Genomic DNA, 22,841 nt, shown 5'->3' on the forward strand with positions numbered 1-22,841 from the left:
AAACAGAAGAACATCCTATTAATAATACGAGAAAATAAACGAGGCCTAGATTTATGAGTCTGGAACACCGTTCGAGGGAAGATTTCATCTCTTGGAGGGAAAAAAGACGAGTTTTTCCTTATACAGTAAGAAGCCCTTGAAAGAGCGTGTGAAGTTCAGAGTTGAAGTTGTGCGGCTTTGCTTTAATCTGAGCCTAGTTATTATTCAACCCTTGTAGTTTAATTTTGAGAATGAAATTTTTTCCGCGATAGCAAAAACGTAATTAAATAGTTTCTATTCACAGTGATTTTTTTTCTTCGCAGCTGTAAAGATGGAAAAAAATATTTCGAAGTATTTAATACTTGATAAGTTTTTGCATATTTTCTACATCCTTTTAATTATTATTTTTCTTAATAATATAAATAAAATCAAAGGTAGATAGCAAAGCTGTGTGGTATAATACTCATACGAAGAAGTAAAGATATAGCACCTAGACCGGAAAGAAATAAATACGAAAAAAATCGCCGCCGACGTAGATATTCGACGCGGCCTTCGAATAAAAATTCCTCAATACAAAAAACCAGAAAGAAATTCCCACTGTGGATCGTAAAAGTGATTCGAGAGAATACCTCTTCGGAAAGAAATTGCCTGCTTGACTCAGTTGGTGGGGGAAAAATTGTATGTACTATATGGTTATCAACACTGCGTTACGTACTGTATGAGAGATAAAAAATCTTCAAAAAAAAATCGAGCAAATTCGAAACGTGGTAGGTACTTGTAGTCCTTAGGTATCGTGAGTTTTTTTTTCGAGAGAGTACTATAAATGTGTAATAGCGAGCGAAAAAAAGCGTCATATATCGCGCGCTCATCGTGAACCCATAACAAATAAATTTAATGCTTCGATCGTCTCAGTTTACCGCTGGCCATTTCAAACAATTGATTTGAAAATTACAACAGTTTACAAATCGATCATTTAACAATACGTTCGTTTGTGTTTTTTTACACTTAAACTTAGTAAATTCGTTTGGCGAGTGAAAAAAAAAATTATGTATTTGTGCACGTTCTCCCATTTTCGGCAATTTTTGATATTCATTCCTGGTGAGTTATTTGTATTTTGTGATTATTTTTTTCAACGGTTTCGTGTATTACTCAGTAGGAGTAATTAAGTACATAGATGATATTAGATTAGCATTAAAATATATAAAGTTATTCCAATTTACAAAGAAATAATTTTTCGGTCGTTGCATCACGAGAAAAATGTCATTTTCATTTTCTTTCTTTCTTTTTTTTTTAATTTTTGGAGTGGAATTTATTCTTTTAATGATTTTGAAACTTCGACGATTATTTTTTTTTCATGTTGTTAGTCTCTTCGTGTCATCGTTAATTTACTTCCGCGAAATACTCGTCATTCTACTTGACTTGAACTTCTAGCAAATTACGACCGTCTGCGTGAGCATAACGAGTTGTTATAATTATTTTTTAATCTGGTAGTTAAAATAACCGGGCCTACTGTGACAGTTTTTTTTTTTTGAAAGCATGTTGACTCATTTTATATTGAAATATAAGTGAAAAAATTCTAGCATAATTTTGAAAACTGTTGAAAGAACGTTCATTCAACTCGCGATGAAAAAAATGAACACTACAGGAGGCTCTCGATTATCCGACTCCGAATTATCCGACTTTCGGGTTATCCGGTACAAATTTATCCGACTTTCATTTCGCATTATCCGACCCAACAAGGTCGGATAATCCAAAATTTTAAATAAACACCCCAATTTTTGATTTTGAAAGGTGTAAAAAATCTAAAAATATGCAGTATGCGACGTTTTGTATTCTAACAGTATTATTTTCTTTGAAATCGACTCAATTTACCTAGAAAAATTATAATTTGAGTCTGTATTTAATTTTCAGTCATGTACAAAAGTACATTATTTTTGTTTGTCCGTGGTTTTTTCAATTCATTGTTCATATTTTGAGCCAAAACTTGATTTTCTGGATGACAAATTGCCTTCTCAAGCTTATGCACTTCATTTTTACGCAAAAAATTTCATGTCGGATTATCCGACTTTTTTGGTATCCGACCCACCTTACCCCCCCCCCCAATTAGGTCGGATAATCGAGAGACTCCTGTATGCCAAAAATCAACAATCTCTGAACTAAGAACATGAGCATGCTAAAATCAACAGAATATTTTCAAAGACTGATTCATGAGATTTTGATATAAAAAATTTACTGCTTGTGTACGTTTTAAACCTTCAATGGGTATCTAATTTCAAAACTGATTTTAATTTTGGATTTAAATCAGAATTCTAAATGAAATTTGGAATCTTCGATCTTGAATTAGAATTCCAATTTGTCAGAACTAAGAACTCCAAGATCATAGATATGTATCAATATCTACTTTTGTAACGTTATGGCACCATTTAGTTGAACGTCGTTGTGGCACCAGGTAGCAAGTGAAGAAAACTTGGTCATTTACGCGAGCGTTTTTCTGGCAACGGTTTATTCATTAATAAAAACCAACTGGTGCCTCTATATTATATGAGTATAGAGTAATGATTAAGGGTATAAGCAACAGTGCCATCTAATCGAAACATTTTACAACAAATTTTTACAAAAGAATACATCGAAAACCAATGAGACCTGAAAATGGTGCCACAACGTCTGTTGACTATATAATTTTACCAGTATACTAAAAGGGACTTTTAAATGTCGTTGTGGCACCATTACAAAAATTTGCCTAACGACCCCTGGCAGTGCCCTGATGACATTCCACACGATTTTAAATAAAATACGTTGTGGCACCATTTGGTGGTGCCACAACGTAAATTTTGGTGCCTGAACGTGTGTAAAGTATATAAAATGGTGTCACAAGTACATCAATTATGAGTACGTATACATATGTACAAATGAATGAGAATTTTCTGATTTGTAAACGTCTAGAAGGACTGAAAAAAAAATTGTGAGCGTTCACATGTTTATAGAGCTTTTGGAAAACTCATTTTTGAATATTTCAAGATTATGACTTCTCAATTTCCGTTACTTAAGCTATAAAATAAGGATTCCAAAAAATGAATAGGTATGTATTATCTTTATTCGTAGATCAGAACAGAAGTCACAGAAATTATGAGTGGAGTTGTAAGTTTGACAATTGATCATTAAACCTGTAACTAACGGTTTTGTTTGGAAGGAGGAGGGAAGGAGGGGGGGGGGTACAATAAAGTACTTGTTTGTTTTGTAGAACTGAAGTGAGCTGACTTGTGAGACAAAATTGAACCTGTGAGGTGACCTTTAATTCTTTCTTTTCCATGCTTAAGTGACCATTGAGACTTTAAGGTTCGCCATGTGCTAAAAAAAAATTGCACTTATTGGAAAGAAGATCATTCAAATGCTCAAGAAAAACTCCAGTAAAATCTGGCTTACTTCCTGATTTCATTTTCTTACCATTTGTGGGTACAAATTATTGAACCATTTGAAAAATTGAACCTCATATATTATTTGATGATCTCAAAATGCTACCTTTGTAAAGAGGGTCAAAACTGGGACTTTCAAAGATTCTTCTACATTATGGTACTCTTTGCCTCAAAATGAAAATATTCAGATAATGCTACCTTTAGATTAAAATAAAAATTACCATCGATTGCTTTTAATCTAATCACATAAAATCAGATAAATTCAATATACTTAAATTTAAGTGAATGAAAAATGGCCCAGACGCAGGTTTCAAACGTGAATTCATATAATTTGATATAATGTAGCATTGGTACCTAATTACCAACATAATATGCATGTAGGTACTTACTCAATGTCATCAGATATAGTTAATTTGCGAATTGCACAGATTCGATTACCTACATTTATATTTCTCGAAGAGTTTTATCAAATGATATGAAAATAAGATAAATGATCGTGTGATTTAATCTAAGATTTTTTTCATCCAGTTGACGTACATTTTCAAATCGAGGTCTGAATTTTTTAATCGAACGAATGATGTAAATAGCATGGAAGATTCAACTAGCTGTGACCTTTTTAATTTTGAAAACGCATAATTTTAGTTAAAAAAAAAAAAAACTGAATTGCAGCCCTTCTATTTAATTTCTCGTCAGACAGTTATGAAAAAACCATAGAAGATTGGGCACTTTTCCCCTTCCTCCTTTGTAAGTCAAGACCACGAACTGGAGAAAAATTCACAATTAAAATTCAATTCAATTCCCCCTCTCCCCCCCCGAAAAAAAGGTTTCAAATATTGCAACTCAGTAAGCACATTTTTAAGGAAGGAGGGAGGGAACTCCAGCAAAAATTCTGAAAAATATTTTTAAAAAGACTTGCATTTCGATTCAAAGATTTGTACATTATTGAGTCAATTTTATAATTTTTATATCTAATTTTAAAATCAAAATTGTGACCTTATTTCCTGAATTACATGCCATGGAATGTCTCATAGATTTTGCAAAGTCCTGAATTTCAAAAAGTGGTTCTGAAAACCGAAAAAAATGTACTGAAAAAACCGTGCGGAAACATGATGTTGAATTTCATTTTGGCTTTTTTTATGACAATTTTTCCAAAACTAAAAAATCTGAAAACCTGCTGAAGGCTTTACATAGGGCTCAAAACTACATGAATCGATTCAGGAGATCAAAAATAGTACATTAGACCAAAGTTCAGCTTTGTACGTTGATATTTTAACGAATTTTAATATTGTTTTCGTGGAAAATAGACATTTTATTATATTTCAAAAAATTGAAGATCGAATGAAAATTTCCCAAAGAACAAAACAGAAAACAGTAAAAATGATCAATTATGCTTAAACTTGAATTTCTTGCCTTAGTACCTATAGTGTATTTTTTTCAATTTTTTGAGAAAAATGAGTTGTGTTGAAGCTTTAAAGCTCTATTTTTCCATTTCAGTTTAATTTTAGGTGTACATTTTAGAAGAAAGATCCCCCCCTCGGTCTTTATTCTACCAGGTAATGTTTTCTTATTCCACTTATCCAAACAGGTACAATTTACTTCCATAATACTGTAGAACAAGGTATTTCCTACATTTAATAACTCAAAATTCCAATCTCATTAAACCTAGGACGTTCTCAATCTGAATGCTTATCTGCCAATTTTGAATTCGATCAATTGACATTAAGGTTAGGTAAATTTGAAATGTATAAGAATGTACTTAGTACGCAAATCGACGTTGATATTTTTAATCTAAATGAGTAATACTGAATCATTAAAATTGCCACAAAAGTTCTAAGAACAGTCAGAAGAAAAGTAAAACAAAAATACCCACTGATTTTTAGAAAAATAGGTAACCAAAACGTCACGTTTCATAGTTCACTCTTATTCGCTAAATACTTGCACCTACACCTAATCTTACCCAGAATAACATTATAGGTAATTCAAATATGTACCTACCAAGTTACGAATCACTTGCATTCCGATAAAATTGACGTAGAATAGACAAACGACAAATATACAGACATACAGATGAATTTGTTCTAAATACCTAAAATCAAAGTATAAATAGCACATAGCGATGCTATTACAGTGTTTCCAATCAGTATAGTTAGAGGTACAGTGGTACACGACGACGTAGAGAGAGAGAGAGAGATATACCTACCTGCGATTTCTAAAAATAATCCCATAGTAGGTATTATAAACTCGTTAGAATTCGACACGTTTGAAAAGTTCTCTATCTTTTATTTTTTATTTACGAATCAATAAAAACGTCTGGAAAACTTTTTATTTATAACAAAAAAATGTGAAACGTTACCAAAAAGTTCGGGTAAAATTTTACCTCCTAGGTAAATATCGTAAATAGATACAAAGTACCTATACGATTTCGTTCGAGAAAGAAAGCTCGACCAACTGTTTTGCTTGAAAACATTTAGCATCAGCAAGTTTGAAAATCTATGAGGATCATTTTCCCAAAAGTATCGTACAATGTGAAAGGTATATGGTTAATTTATAAATACGATGTTGTAGACTATAAAGCAGGCTACACACTAAAAGTACACACAAAGACAATGATTTTTGCTCGAATCGGTCAAATGTGTCTAATTCAAGGGGTTCGTTGGGGTAATTCTTCATAGGATATGTTTCCGCATACGCGAGTAGGTACATAAGCCTCGTAGGTACTCGTATACGTCGGGAAGTTTTTTTTTCTTTTGAATGATTTCATATAAGGCTAAACAAAGGCATATATGCGGTTCTTTGTGAAGTTAATCCCGAAGAAAATCTCATTATTTTCACGTTTCAATCGAAATTCCCATTTTAGAGTATCTTTATCGTAACTTTAGAGTAGCGTGACGAGGATAACAGATAAATTCCTCACAGATGTACGCAGTTAGGTAACATCTGCGTAAGTATTTCATAAATCGAAACGTTTGATACGATATCGATGTAAGATCAATTTTCTTCTATAATTTCCCGATAAATACTTACTAGGTAAAGTACTCACGTATTACACTGAACAGCGGTGTACAAAGTCGAGTAAGTATAGGAAAGCTGCATATTTCTCACATGAGATGCTACGTATAATGTGTCATCCCCTTGAGCGAAAAATCGACACACCTTTGTACCGAAATTATGTTTTCGCCTCAGCAAAAGGAATGGGTTCGAGGATTATTGTAGGTATCAGTATTTTATTGACATTATCTTCACATTTGGCTCAAAGGTTATCGACATTTCCTACCTATAATCAGACGAAACAGAGAGAGAAAGACTTTGGCAAACTTCTTCCAACTCGATTTGAAGAAAGTTTCGACTTTTGCTGAGAAAACCGCCATGTACTAGCTCGCCGCGCTTTTCTATGTGAATTGTTTCGAGTATCAAAATGTGTGTGTATATGCAATTAATGAATTCTTATCGAGTATGTTTCATATATGTGCTCTGATAAACACTTCGGTGTATAACGAACTCTTCAGCATATGTACGATACGCACGTTAAATGGTAAACATTCCGCACGGTACCTAGTACATATATTGACAGAGTCGCTGTACTATTCCAGTTTACGAGTCTTTTTACTTGTAAATTTAACGACGCGAAGGAGAAAATTTCCTTTAGAATAAGGAGTACATTGTACAGTATAATTTGCAAGATTTCCTCATCAGTCACTGGATAAAGTTTTTCAAAAGAACCCGGAACCCAGTACCGACCTAAGTACAGCGTGACCCTAAAAGAATGTTCAACTTTTCGCTTTCTGGCAAGGGAACCATTTTTTGAATTTCCCCTCAACGATTTCAACAAAGCCAGGCAGGTTGAAGAGCATTGTTCTAAAACCATGTAGGTACCTAACAAAAATTTCAGGTCCCAAAGTTCATTTTTGGATTTTTGACGAATTTTTTAAATTTTCAAAATTCTTATGAAAAAGTAAATTTTTTGAGCAAAATGAACCAATGTGAATAATTTCTTCAATCCAAATCCCTCACATTAATAACTACATAGGTGCTAGCTTTTGTGCCATTCTGAAACCTCCAGTAATTTTTCAATTTTTTCCAGAAATTTTAAGTCGCATTGGATTGGTCAAAAAATGAACTTCATAACCTGTAACATTATGTGGCTATAATTGGGCACCCTCTCGACCATTTTAGAAGTTATTTTTCTCCTCCAAAACGATTTGAAATTGATGGAGAAATTTGAAAACTCGCTGACAGCTCCAAAAAGGACAAATTGCAATTGTTTCTGAGTCGAGTGGTCGTGTAGACACGCTAAACCATATTTTGCTGAGAGAAAAAAAACGATCGGTTAAATTTAATTTTTTCATTTTTTTCTGGAATTTACAAAATTGGTCAAAAATTTACTTTTGAAATACACGTCCAGAATTTTACTGTGACTACCAAAAATGGTTAAAAAGGTTTTTTTTGACTCCTCCAGAGTGATCTATTAAAATTTCTGGAAAAATTCGAAAAATCGCTGGAGGCTTCAGAATGGCCTAAAACTAGCATTTGTTGATGTGTGGGAGTTGAATAATTCAAGAAATTGTTTCTATTGATCTACATTGCTCAAAAAAAATATACTGGGTGGCCGAAAAGTTGGATATTCCGATTTTAACATTTTAAAAAGTTTTAGTTTTTTGTAAAAAAAATCAAAAAGATCGAACATTTAATTCTCTACAATTTTTCTCGTTATCATTTTTCCGTAGAATGCTTCGTTCCGCCTCCAGATCGATTTTTATGAAACTCAGTTTGCAAGTGTTTCAAAAGTTCATTCCAAAAATTTGCAAACTGAGTTTCATAAATACCGATCTGGAGGTGGAACGAAGCATTCTACGGAAAAATTGAAAATCGGAATACTAACTTTTTGGCCACCAGGTATTTCATGAAGAAGTTGTAAAATCATGCTTAAAACAACCGTTTTGAGTTTTTTAAATTTTCAAAAATTTGTCAAAAGTTCAAAAATGAACTTCAAGATTTGAAATTTTGTCACGGAAGTTTTAGAACATGCTTTTTTGATCTATCTTGGTTTCATTCCAATTAGAGAGGAGAGTGTCACTTCAAAAATTTCTCTTGTGAGATGAAAATAGTCTTGTAGTATGGTCAATTAGTCAGTCAGTCTGATTTATTTAGTCAAGATGAACCATTATGAATCTCAGGCGAGAGGATTGACCTTTTTTAAAAGTTTATTATGCAAGGCTTGGCCCGGTTGATTGACGTTTTAAGGAGTTTGAGACTGAAAAAATGAAGTAGGTCTAATTTTTTGTATGTGACAAAATAATCATGGATTAGCAAAAAAATGAAATTGAAATTTATTGATTCGTTTAGCACTTGATACAATCATTTCTATAGTATATGACGAACCCTCTATGCCCAATTGATAAAAAATTTCTTCAGTCGAACCAAATGTTGACAAATGAAATTATCTATTTTAATGAATTTTTTTGAAAAAAAAGTGAGATCAAAATATGTATTGAAATAATTTAACCCATTTTAAATGCTATTAAAAAAATACTTACCTAAGTATGTAATGTAAGTATGTGAAAGTGTCGATTCCGATCGAAGTGTAAAATTCAAGTTCCACCCATTCCGGAGAATTCTCAAAAAATATTGGAAAAAATTGGTTACGAGGTGGTTTTAATGCTTAGAAATTACAATCATTCCAGCACTAGTGCAATAAATCTGGACAAATTGAATACTCACAACAAAATCATAAACTAAAAGTGCAATTTTTCGAAAAATTTATTCAAAAACTGAGTTTGTTTGACTGCGTTACTTATCATTTTCGAAACATACTGTTTAATAAGCAAATATTTTATTTAGATATGATATCATAAAACTCTCCCTCCCCAAAAATTTTAAAAAGAACAAAATTGAAAAAATGTACATATTTTTTTCCACATGGTAAAAATAAGCCATTCTGCCACTATAAGAACCCCTCCTCCCCCTCCCAATAAAATGTGACAGTAAAAAATATCAAATCTTTCATTACAAATATTCAAGTCGAGTATAGATCTTGAAAACAAAACAATCTAGGAAAAAATGGATCACATCGGGAATTTTATGCTGTACACACATACTACAATTTTATGTCCCTTTTTTCTAGGAATTTTTAGTTGTTTTTTTTTAAATCAACTTTTTGTAATAAAAAATTTGAAGTTCTTCAAAATTTATTCTCCTCACAAAAAATCGATTTTAGGTGAAAATCAAGTCGTACCCACGATGAAAAGGTTCTATATACCAAACTTCTTTCCTTCTCATTATTGTACCCTACATACCTATTTGTCTTCATGAACATTGACAATTAACTTAGGCAATAGGTACTTGCACGTAGTACATCGTGGCATAGGTATAGGTACCTTACCTACGTTAAACGTACTTTTCCATAATCCAATTTGTTTTTATCCTTCACACCAGCAAACGATGTCTAATTGTAGAGCAGATGCTATATCCATCCAGATGCGACTCGTTAATCGAAACCGGACACGTATTCGCCAAAAAAGTGCAATTTTTCTCAATCTAATTTAACGAAGGTCACGTAGCTAGGTACGAATGTTTTCATTGAAAAAAATCATATGCCAGAAATCATCGAGTACATATTTACGAACGATTATGCTCATCTACGTCACTGATCTCGTGTAGGTGCTGGGCATCGATTAAATAATCATTGAACCGTCTCAATACCGTCATCATCGAAACAATTTAAAAACAGTTTCTGTTGGTAAACTCGATTGTCAATGTAACACGCGTTTGTTTTTTTTTCTCTCTCTTATCTCGAACGATTAAATCGAGCACAATAAGATTCTAAAAGATCAAAGCGATTCGCCTCAGACTATAAGTAATACAAAACGCGACATAATTTCCGAAAATGGATAATATTTGTTGATTATGATGCAGAAAGGTAGCTTTGTGTGTAATATACGAATTCGGCGCGTAATTTGGAATAATTCCGGTTTTAATTCATCTTCATCCCTTGTAAGTATACAACATGGTGTAATACCTACGTATGTTTTACAAACAATACATACCTACCTGCCTCTCAACGCTCAGCAAACCGAAAGCTTTTCAAAGCGTGAAATTCGGATGAATTTAAAATCACGTTTCTTCGCGCAATCTACGAATAATATATACTTACTGTCGGCGGGTGTGTATTTGTTGTACGACGCCATCCACGCTTCACGCAAGTTAGTATAGTAGTAAATCTGGAAACGTTCAAAAACGTCTAAAGCCTAAAGCGAGGTAGTGTGTATTTTCAAGCTTTCAGCTTCATTTTCGCGAATTTTACCACGACGACATCTAGGTACGATTTCATTTAGACTTCAGTAATTTTCCTAGTTATAAAATAGCAATTATTTTTCGCGACGCTTTTCTCGTATCCTTATTCGCGGATCAGTCGTTTTAAAACGTCGACGACTTGACGACTTTTTATTCAACCGTCGAAATTATACGATTTAATCATAATTTTATATCCCTTTTGTTGGTATACTCGAGAACATTATACGTAGGTATAATATAAGGTCTCGTGCGAACAGTACGTATAATTTTTCAACAGTCTCGCACGTGTCGATTTTAAAATCACGAATAGGTATTCGCAGTAGCAAAATCTGAACAAAAGATGAATTAAAAAATTACACAGAACGAACGTATCTTTTGAAAGAGAAAGTTGACGAAACTTTCAAAGTTAGCTTTTTGTCAGAGTCTTTTTGTCGAGCCCATGGTACCTCTGTATACCCAGCTAGCTGCGCGAATATTTAATTCAATAAAAATTCTACGTACATATTGAAACCGCCAACACGTCGAACGAGTCTCGTCAGTTGTCGTCATTGTGCATGAAATCCACACACGTTTAAGTATGAGATGATGACTGCGAGAACTGAGAAGGGGAGATGAGACGAGTCTCTTTCTACATAGGGTTGAAGGTTTTCGTGTTATGAAAATAAATCTCCACCGCGTGTAAGGTATTTGTGGTCTGTGAGAAAAAACTACCTTTGTAAATTACTTTTTTAAAAAACCACGATAAAATAAAATGAAAAAAGATACCATACTGGTGGTAGGAATGAGTTCAAATTTTCACAAAACGAATGTGACAAACACGTGAGACTTCTCTTCGCCATACCGAAACATTCAACGAAGGGTATCTCTCTCGGTTTCTCAGTCGGTAATTTTGCTTCTTTTTTTTTTTACCAAAGCATGAGAATAATGTACAGGTGGACTCCCTAACAAATTTCCACTGCTTTAAAACAGAAAATTGAAGATCTTACAAGGTTTTCGATTTTCAAAAATTGTCCAAGAATTCCATAGATTGATAGAAAAATTGCTGCCCAGTTGTTATCCCAGAAAACCTCGTTTGTATGTAGTTGAATTTGAAACATGATCACGAACAAAGACTTTATACTAGGTATGACAGAATAATCTGAAAAAAAAACATCTCATAATAAAAGTGGCCTCTAAAGCACAAAAGTAGAAGTGAGAATATGTACCTACACTACCTACAGATGAAAAATTTTCAGAGTTGCAGCAGTTTCACTGCTTCAGTCGCACATTTTGTCATTTTGGATTTTTTTTTTAATTTGGAGCTTGAAAAACACGCGTTTTTGCTTTCAAGTCGAAAGTGGTCCCCAAATCGTCTTCGTGATTAGAACATCATCTTAAAATTTTTTTTGTAGGGTTCTGCAGCTGACAATCACACATTTGCGCATTTCAAAATTCTAGTGCATGTTTTTTCGGAGGGGGAAAAAATTGCATCCAAAAAAAAATTGAGGTTTCTCATTTTTAATGAAAATAGTCCGTAAAACGCTTTGGCGGTTTCAATAAGGCCCAGAAAGAAAATAACGAGACTTGAAGCTATCCAATTACACGTTTTTGAATTCCGGAGCATTTTTCTGAAAAAAATTGAGTCCAAAACCTTACTCACTCTTTTTTACTTGTGCTGAAAATTTGGCATTAAAATTGAAATATGAAATGGAAAAAAATTTCCAGAGTTGTAGCTGCTCAATCTTACAATGCGAAATTTTAGAGGATTTTTTTTGAAAAATTTGAGCCCAAAAAGTGAGCACACTTTCTCTCGCTTATGTCAAAAGTGCCTCCTCTTCTTCTTCTTCTCATGTCCGGGACATTCGGATCTCTTTAAATTCTCCCCTTCCATCTCTGCACCAGGCCTTCTGTGCGATTGTTCATTTCTCTCCACAGCTCCTCTCTAGTGTATGCAGTGCCTGTGCCACATACAAGGAGGATGGTCGTCAGTCTGTCTTTGTCCGCAATCCGGACACTTCACAGCATCCTGAATGCCCCATCTAGTAAGGTTTACTGCTGTCTGGGCCCATCCAGCTCGGATCCGGTTCAGTGTGAGCAACTCTACATACAGCTGTAAGAGGGTAAAATGACTTAAAGCATGATTAGTAGATGTACTTATCAATTGTGATTGCTATGTGTTGTTTCCTAGAAATATCCCTTAGAGCATTTCTACTAAATACTCACCAGAATACCTCACATGCTCGGCTAGGGCGTGGGTAGGAAAAGGTTGCTTTTACACTCTTAACAAATGATCATACACACCATAAATAATAACAAGTTATACACAAGAATAATATTTAATGTGTGCAATATTAACAACACGTTACAGGTTTAGTACATTTGTATCTTATATGCAAATATACTCGTTAACATGACACTTTCTTATAATTAAATACACACGTTGGTGTAGGTTTGGATAAGTGATCTCCTCTGGCAAGGAGACCTAACTTATTCACACTGACATGTGCAAGTACTTACCCAGAATGGCGACGAGTAGATCATCACTCCTTCTCGTCTATTAAATGGTTTCACTAATAACTAATTAAAACTAAAGCACTAAACATAACACTTAACACTCGAGAGTAAAAACTTATAATTAAATGCAAACAGCCGGAGCTGCATTAACCCATTAACCGTGAATAACATACCCGCGTCGACTCGGACAAGTTACTGACTTTCTGTACTCTCGTCGCTTGGCTCGTATGGCTAGCTGACGAGAATACAACGCAGTGTTGCCTTAGTGCAACGCAGTGTTACCATGTGGGCGAGCCCTATACATACCACGTACGGCATAGTAGTATATCACATATGCCCCTCTGAGGTTTGCTCGATGGCGTAACCAGCGGAGAAAAGCACGGATAAAAACATGATATACTATGCATGTACGTGGCAGCGGAGCTGTCCCCCTGCCCCCCTGCGTTTCTACGATGAGAATGGCAGAGGCATACGGTAAAGAATAACTTAGACAAGAGAAAATAAATTAATCGACCATCAAGGCCCAGCAACAGGTTCATGTATAGGTGGTACCGCGTAATAATCAAAGAATGGTATTCAAATTTCAAATTTTGTGCTTGGTAGCCTCGCTGCATTGGATATATATATATGTAACATCTTGTATGTTACGTCCATTTTTCGAAATCGCTCACTGCGACGTCTGCAAGAAATCTGTCATTTTTTGAGGTTGATAATGCGAAAAATGGCACGTGCCTGCCGGATCGCGATTATCGATATGCAAAATAATGACACAGCGATTTCTGCAATTCTCGCAGAGGATTCGCAGGCTGGGAAACCTGTGATTATAGTATATCCTTCTTGCAGCGTTGTCCGTCTGAACATATTATAACACTTTAATTGTGTTAAAATTGGCATTTTTGATAACACGAAAGCTCGAACAACACCAACTACGAAAAGAAACTGGCTTCTTTAATTGAAGCTGTGTCATCGGTTTCGTGTGTGTCATGACTTGCAGAAAGGTAGTCATCGCTACATCTCATGCTGGAACCCGTAACCGGTTCCGTGCAAGTCATGGCATTATCAGGCAGCGTACCTGTCCTTTTCGGTAACGTCATCACCCGCGGAATCCTCCAGGACCATGCCTGATTTCTTCCAGATACGGGGTGCGTACCATGGCAGAGTACCAATTATTAATATGTTCTTATGCGGCTCTTAAAAATGGTTCGTAAACCATGCTACCAAGTTCCTCTCAATTCCCTAGGTGTCAGCATCCCATTCGGACATACTTGCAACATCTTCTATGTTACTTTTCGATTCCAATCGCCAAGTCGCTGAGGCAAATACAACGTTGTGTATTCCAGCGAATGGGCGAGTGGTCATTTTCGGTAACTTCACCATTTCAGTCACAGGCATTCGCCTACTGGATGGTTGTACCGGGGCAGAGCACCATCTTTTTTGGTGATTTCACTTCGTCTTCTGCGAAACCGTGAACGTTGCTGTCCGAGTCTGTTTCTTCGAGTAACGTTACAGGTATCCGCTTGCTGACTAAGTGAGCCGTGGCAGAGGACCAAAATAATGCATGTCCTTGTATGGGTTTCAATTGGTTCAACGACCAAGATTGCTGATCAGCGGTCTACCTGATTTGAACATGCGCTTATAACACCTTGTGTGTTACAGTTCATTTTTTGGATCACATCGCCAATGATCAAGGTAACAATCGCCCTAGCAGGCGGTTCTCTCCATTGGCAATGGAGATGGCAATACCGTGCTCTCGAACAAGCTGCATTGCGCAAGGTTGTCGGCATGGTATGCCTCCATGGCAGAGTACCAATTAATAGCATGTCCTTTTTTCAGGGTGTAAAGGGTTCGTAAACCTTGACCACTAATTTACCAATTTTGAACTTGCTGTAATTGTGAGCCAGTTTGAATAATACCTTGCATCTACTCGACGGTAGTTGCATATACCAATATGGCAAAAATAAACTCTCCGAGCATACCAATATAACACCTGGTGTGTTACGGTCTATTTTCGGTAATATCATCTACACAGCCGGTGAAGAAGTCCTGAGCACTAGTCTCCCCAATATCTCGCGATTTGGTGGAGACATGTCCCAAGTTCTCAACATCTTGGCGCGTAGATGTACCGTGGCAGAGAACCAATTATTAATATGCTCCTAGTGGAGGTGTTACGAGCGGCTTACAAAATCCGACCAGATAGTCGATTAAAGCGCTAACTTCAACTGGTTGTCATTACGGGCAAGGTGACAAGGCCGAAATGAGCTTTTCGGATACGATTCGTTGATCGTTTTCCTATAGCTCGGAAGACTAGATCAGTTTATCGTGTAAAAACTACACCACGGTAGTTCTAATTACCATCGCGGTAATTGTGCTCCCTGAACATTGTATCACCTCGTGGAGATACTGTCTGTCATTTTTTGGTAATAACACCCAGCGTTGAAAAAATAGTGGGTGTTTACCCAGGCAGAGTACCTGTTGTCTTTTTGGTAATGGCCCAAAGTTTCTGAAAAAATCGTGCAGGATTTTAACAGCCACTTCGGTATTACCCAGGCAGAGCACCTGTTGTCGTTTTAGGTATCAACAAAACACGAGGAAAACAACGCGAATCCGTCGCTTCTTTATATCCTGCGATACCAGGGCAGAGTACCTATTAAATTAATGTTCTTCTAGGAGACTTGCGTCTTACATTTCCAACCTGAGTGTCGGAGAAGGCGCTTTGCAACTGATCGTTTTTATTTGAGAGGAAAGTTAGTTTATCTTTTAAAGGGACTACACCGCGGTAATCCCGAATACCATCGCGGTAATTCATTTAGCTCTCTGAACATTTGTAACGTTCTTGCGTTACGTACGAAATTGGAATTATTCACGGAGCCATCGGAACTCTGTCCAGTGGAACTCGCGCCGTCTCGGTTGGACGGGAAGCGTGATAATTCTTCATTTTAGGTCACGTTCGGATAGCGTGAGCTCGCCTCAATCTAAGACTCTAGAAAGAGAGAGGCTCGATAGGTATCGCGTATCCGATTCGTGCCTTGGCAGAGTACCTTTTATTTTAATGTTCTTGTGAGAGCGAGCGACTTACATTTCCAACCTGAATGTCGGATAATGCGCATTCAACTGACCCGTTGTTGCTTGTTGAGGGCTGCGGTCCAATAAATAAATAAATAAATGGTTGCGTTCGATGACGCATCCTATGTCAACCAGGACAAAAAGAGTGCTCTTTAAACTTGCTACACCTGTTGTGTTGCATATGTCGTTCAAAGAGACTTTGCGGCTTACAGTATCAACCTGTTTGTCGATTCATGCGCCATCTTATCCTGAGGTGGTAAAATATCAGACTGCGTGACAATCGATTCTAGCAAATCAATTCTTCGAGTTTGCACGGGTATGTAGTACCAATTCGGCGATTGGTGCTGACGTGAGATAACTTCAACGAGTTGTCATCACGCTTAACGAATTGCAATATACGGCGATATTGCATTAAGGGTTTGCATAATAGAAAAGAGAAAATATAAAGTAAAAAACTCTTCGAAAGTGCAAACAATCAAACAAATAATACTATTACTAATGAGGTCGCTTCTACCTTCGACGAGGTAGTAACGAACAGTAGGAACTATGTACAAATACTCAAAAATTAACAAAATTAATACTAGAACATAATTTTAAAGTGGCAAAACACATCACTGGGTCAAATTACAAAAAACAATAAAAGGAATAAAAGGAACTGAACAAAAATATGTACAAAAAATAACAAAATCATTAATACTAACAAAAGGAACAGAATATCATCACGGTGATACGACAATCACGTTTGAAATCTTCTAAAAGTAAATACAAAGGAAAACAATTAGCGAATTCATACACGCAGGTATGTTATTCAAAAACAAAAGAAAAGTAATTCTAACATGATATAATAAAACAGCCATGATGAGAGTAATAAGAAAAAACTTTGAAATATCTGCACGCAGGCAGGTTTGACAAAGAAAATACAAAATGCAAAAAACAAAAAAAAAATTATTTACAAAGAAAAATTTACAATGGTAGTATCGAAAAAACTGGTCATTGCGGTGCAATTCGAATGTCATCGACGTAAGTAAGCGGCGCGGTGACTCGTTCCAATTGGATCGTGAACGGATGTGCCGTCGGCGCTTCGTTGAGCGGTAGACGATTGAATTCTGTGTTCGGCTCGGGCTCATACCGCGACTGGAGTATCTCATCGACGATGGAATCGTAGCGGTTGAGGGGACGCACCGTTGGTCGTCGATGGACCTGAGTCCAGGCGATTTGTCGCTGATCGGTCGCATGTGCCGGTCCCAGGATTGGTTGAAGTTGCGGCTCGTCGTTGGCATTGCGGGTGATCTCATAATATCGCCGCTCTTCGCCGTTTGGCATTACCGTGATAATGTCGGTTGCTTCCGGAGTTGGCGGTCGGTGAGTGAGAATATTTGGCTGGAACCTTTGACGACGCTCGACGGTGTCATCGTTCGGTGCGAGTAAACGTCTCAACACTGGGTGCCACGGTGGAATAATTGGCCATGGTCGGACTGGAACTTCGTTGCCTCGGACCGGCTCGTGTAACACGTCCAACGACGGCTTTCGGAACGAATGCCCTACTGGCATTTTCGATACGCAAACCATTTTTTCGATACTGTTGAAAAAATATAAAGTATTAGAATTGGCAGTAAAAAACTCAACAAACTACGACGAGTTTGTAACATAGAGAAAAGACCACCAATTCGACGATTGGGATATAATTCTATTTTTCGATCAACTCCTGTTAGAGAAGTTCGAAAGTTGATGTATTGAAAGTTTCAACAATTCGACGATTGTGAGCTTTCAATGTTGTAAATTTGCCAAATTAAGTCTGCGTAGAGTAACAGCAGTGCGAACCATAAAATGAAATATTCTTTATCGAGTTCGATTGAGCGTGTTGTTGTAGATACATAGAAACAGTCATCTTGATTATGACGTTTAATACTCATGTATCTAGTTTTTTCAGATAAGGCATACGTTACTGTGAATGCGTGCACTAATCTGTCAACAAAGCGCAGTATATAATAAATATCATTGAAGGCACACCAGCGTTCTTGAATATTCATTGCTGTAATCAAAATAGTTTCGACAAAGTAAATGAAAAGAAACATTGATTCAAAATCTTGTATTCTGATATCAAAAAAATCATACAGTATAGCTTATTACTACTACGACAGTGCGTTTTGGCAAATATAAGAGAACGAGAAATGATAATGATAAAAAATTATTAACTATTTACAAAGAAAACGCGAGTTGGTTTAAAGATCTTCGTCTTCTTCATCCTCCTCGTCGTCTTCACCTTCATCGTCGTTTGAAGGTTCAATTGCCGGTACACCCGTTTGCTGTACTCCTTCGTCGAGGAGCGCTGCTTCGGTGCGTGGTGATACTGGCTGTTGAGATTCTTCGTCGTTGCGAGGACTCTCATTAGTCAGATCATAAGTACCAACGAGATGAGCCGGCTCGGTAGTTTCAATCGCTTCAGTAGTAACTACGGTGGTTACTACTTGTCGGATGGTAGTAAACTCATCATTCTCGACGGAATGTAGAGTTGGAGTCGTATCCTGTACCGCTGTATCAACCTTTGTTAGAATGCGCTGTTCGATTGACTGCGCTCCTCGAGGTAGTTCCTCCTCGGCGGAAGGATCTACCGTATTGGTGAGATCGATAGTTTTGAGAGGTTTATCGGATTCCGCTGACTCGGTTAAGTCGACCGTTTTAACTGGTTTCTCATGCGGCGTCGGTTCTGTTAAATCAAGCTTCGGCACGAGTACCTTTGGCTGAGTGCTGACTGTTCCTTCCGTCGCAGGATGTTCAGCTTCAGTTTGCACCTTCGGTTGCGACTGTTTACCGAATACCTTTTTGAGAACTAAGTTGCGCTTAAGCGCTGCGTTTACTCGCTGCTGCTTTGCGCGCTGCTGTCTCGGAATATAGGTAAGTAGCGTTTGCGGCGGCGAGAGCTTAACTTTCACCGAGCTGCGTGATTTGCGCGGTTTTGACTTGACGACTTTTGTCGTGTCGCTTTCCGATGCAGATGCAGAGGTTGTTGAGTTGGTAGGCTCAGGTACGCCATCGGTATTACCGAATATCTCGTACATTCGTCGCTCCGTTTCGGTCGGAGGATTTCCGGATGGTGGAGTTTTTACCATATATCCGATGTATTTGTCCTCTTTATCGGTAGTCGGGTTAGGTTTAAGACCGGTGTTGAGTACGGACGACTCATCTCCCGACTTTACCTTGCGATCTTTTGATTTATTCGACGATCGGTGCTCCGAACGAGAGCGTTCTCTTGATTTGGAGGCTGCGCGGGATGGAGTTTTAGACGTGCTATGCGTGAGTTTGTTTTTTGAATCATCCGACGAAATCCCGGATTTTTCAGAAACATTGCGAGCTGGTTTCTCCTTCGACGAAGAGATGCCGGCTTTAGCATTATCAGCTTCCTTCTTCCACTCCATCTTTTCCTTTAGCGATTCACGTGATTTGGCATCGGCGGCTAGTCGCTCCTGCTCTTTCGCTTTACTAGCTTTTACATCAGCCTGAATCTTAGTGAGGACTTTTGCGCGTTCTATCACCTCCTTATCAGTAATCGGTTTCTGTTCATCGTCGGAAAAGCCTACATTTGTTAGGTGCAAGCCGCTGTATGGTGAAATCTCAACTTTCGTTGAAGTTGTTGATTTCACCTTGGGTTTGCGCGGATCTAGCGGGTGACATCCTGGTGCCGGTGTATCCACTTTGGGATATGGCGGCGTACCGACTGCTTTATTCCCCAGGTAATCCGCTGTCGCCTGTTGCAACTGCGGGTTTACGTAGGATGGTGACAGGGTGTCGGTTATGATGTTGTTCGGGCTCTGCTGGAACGACGATTTCGGCAAATTGAACTGCGGCATCGCTGGTGCGGAGGTTTGTTGCAAATCGACGTTCGTATCAAGCTTTGCTTTTGATGTCGGCGGCGTTGCAGGTGACGATGCGGCGCTGTTAGCGTTATTCGACTCGACGGTTGGATCACTTTTTTCGATGACTGGTTCCGGGATAAATACGGCTGCGATACAGTTTGCTACTTTTTGGTATGTAGTTTTCGTGTATTTCGGGCCAAGTTCGTCCACAGATGCCAATTCGAGGTTCAAGTCGTTGAGTATGTGGCTCGCTACCATATATTGGAATTTTTTGTTTCCCCAGTTGTACGTAAAAGTTTGGGTTATTTGCCGGAACATATTGTTGTGCAATCGGCCGCTCGCATTCGGTGGCAACATGATTACCTGTTCGACTTTTTTATCTCCTAAAACTTCGATGAGTTTCCGGAAATTTAGGTCGAAGGTATTCGGTGGCGTAAATGCGAAGATGTCATATGTTCCAATGGATATCATGAGATTTTTCGGAATTTGTTTTAATTCGACGATTAATTCAATTAATTCCGAAATTTTCATGTCACGCTTATACATGCGTTTATCTATGTTGTCATGATATGGTTTGCCTTCCGTAATCGCATGCATGATACCATGAGCATGGATGTCGCCTACAATCCAATATTTGTACGCGAACAGAGCCATAACGGGTTTTGCTTCGCCGATTTTCAAACCGCAGACCGAAAAGTGTTGCGGGTAAGCATTCGTTGGGTAGAATGGCGCTAACACTTCGTGCGTTACCTCCGGGTATCGTGAATCGAAGGTGTCTCGATTTGCTTTCGTATTGGACTGTTTTCCCGGTTTTGCCCGCTTTTTCTTCTTCGGTACAACCGCCGGAGACTGGTTCGCCGTTGGTTGAGCGCTTTCGGCTTGATTCGCTACGTTCAAATTCGCGTTCGGATCAACGGAATTCTGCGCGTTGGCGGTATCAGGCGCGCTGGGGTTCGACTGCTCGCCATTTTGAGCGAGTGGTCTTCCCCAGTAGTCTGTTTCCTTCTTTTGCGGTAAATCCCAGTAAGATGAAATCGGCGAGTGGGCACTTGCATCCGGTACAGTCGGCGCTGTACCTGGTTGCACGAACGGGATTTTGAAACTAATGAGCGCCCCGTCGGCCCCGTCCTCGACGTGAGCGAGTGTCCGTGGGGCGGTTGTCGTAGCGGCGTTCGTCGTGATGGTGCTCGTATTCGTCGTACCGCCTATTATCATAGCGTTCGTCGTAGCGTCCGTCGCTGCGTTCGTCGTAGCGTTCGTTGCGGCGTTCGCTGCGGCGCCTGTTATGATCGGGAAACCGGGCGGCGGGCGGTGGAGGCCTTGCGTAAGGTTGCTCGCGGTAGCGGCGTTTGTTTGAGGTATCCCTGCACCCACCGGCGTGGGTGCGGGGATACCTCTTTCCGCGTTTTTTGACGGCTTCGGAACTTTCGGCGTGACCTCTGGTGTACCGTTGTTGACCGGAGGTGGTGGCGGGAACGGTGACGGTACAAACCCCTGGCAGAGCTCGTTTGTCGCCGCGGTAGGTGCAGTGGTCGTCGAAACCGGAGTCGTATTCGTCGGTAAAGTCGCCGTAGCTGCTGGCAGCGGAGCTGGCGTCGTCGCGTTCGAGCTGGTCGCGGATTGCTGGTTCAATTGACTGGCGATTGCTGTAGAGCTCGGAAACAGCGATGACATTTTGGCTTTACGCAGCGTTTCGTATTTCGCTGTGGTAGTTTCCAGTTGAGCTTTCAAACTCGCGATCATATTATTGGCATCAGTCAATTGTACTTCGAAATCTGACATTTTCTTGTACATGTCTTCGGACAGATCCTGTTGTAATTCTTTGTCGGTATGCAGCTGAGCGATTTCCCTACGTAGAGCTTGCAACTCGCCGGTTGCGGCTCCCGTAGGTTCAGGTGTTGAGATCTGAATACGAGTTACCTCTACCTTGTAGCAGATGTTCTCCTTCACGTCTCGTTCACAACCGATATGTGTACACCGAGTCAACTGCACGCCGGCAGGATCTCGGAGTTCGGAGTCTCTGATCGCTTTAATGATGCAGCTCTTATGGTAAAGATGCTGGCATTTGGTTATGTAGATTGATTCGGGAACCTTTTTATCGCCTCCATATTGTTTGCCGTGTGATGTAATCACCAAACCGCATTTATCGCATGCGAGATGCATAGATTCTGCCATCACTGTGAACAGAAATGCGACGAGGTGTTAAACGAAGTTGTAAGGCAATACCGATTTAGCGACAAAATAAATTCTGAATATTGATTAGAAAACAAATCGGCATGGTGGGCCTATTGTTTTTTACGTTAACACTGCTTATTATGGTGAAATTAAAGCAAAATAATCGTACGAGTTTGTACTTACCACAGGAGCTGACGACAAATATTCAAAACCGAAAACGAGAAAACGAAAGTAATATACTCGAATAAGTAACAATTACTTACGGTAATAATTCAGAAATAATACGCGAAAAAAGAATACAAAGATTCAATAACGCATTAACAAAAATATAGCATGAACAAAGACATGTACTCGATAGCACGTCAAACGAAATATGATTTCGACCGTTGGTTCAGGTTCGTCGTTGCTTCCAACTGCCGAGTCCTTCCCCCACTTCGCTACTCAACGGTGGCGAACGTGATTGGTCGAATTCGGCGTTGTGTTGGTAGCGATGCGCTCGAACGGCAGGTTTTGGCTATAACCTTCTAGAATGTTCTAAGCAGAAAATATCAGACGGCGCCGATTTTCCTGGAAC

The 22,841-nt window shown here is 38.4% G+C and overlaps 1 protein-coding gene across 2 annotated transcripts in view; it reads left to right on the forward strand.

Moving 5' to 3' along the window:
* Positions 1-22,841, forward strand: part of LOC135836413 (solute carrier family 2, facilitated glucose transporter member 6-like) — a 75,479-nt gene that overhangs the window by 16,719 nt on the left and 35,919 nt on the right. The window contains exon 1 of one of the 2 annotated variants that reach the window (XM_065351235.1): positions 735-1,077. The exons of the other annotated variant lie outside the window; for it this stretch is intronic. Coding sequence (XP_065207307.1) covers positions 1,026-1,077 — 52 coding nt within the window. The 5' untranslated portion in view covers positions 735-1,025. Of the gene's footprint in view, positions 1-734; positions 1,078-22,841 lie in introns of those variants that run through there. 2 annotated transcript variants of the gene reach the window in all.

The sequence above is a fragment of the Planococcus citri genome, chromosome 2, assembly GCF_950023065.1.
Source record: "Planococcus citri chromosome 2, ihPlaCitr1.1, whole genome shotgun sequence".
NCBI lineage: Eukaryota > Metazoa > Arthropoda > Insecta > Hemiptera > Pseudococcidae > Planococcus > Planococcus citri.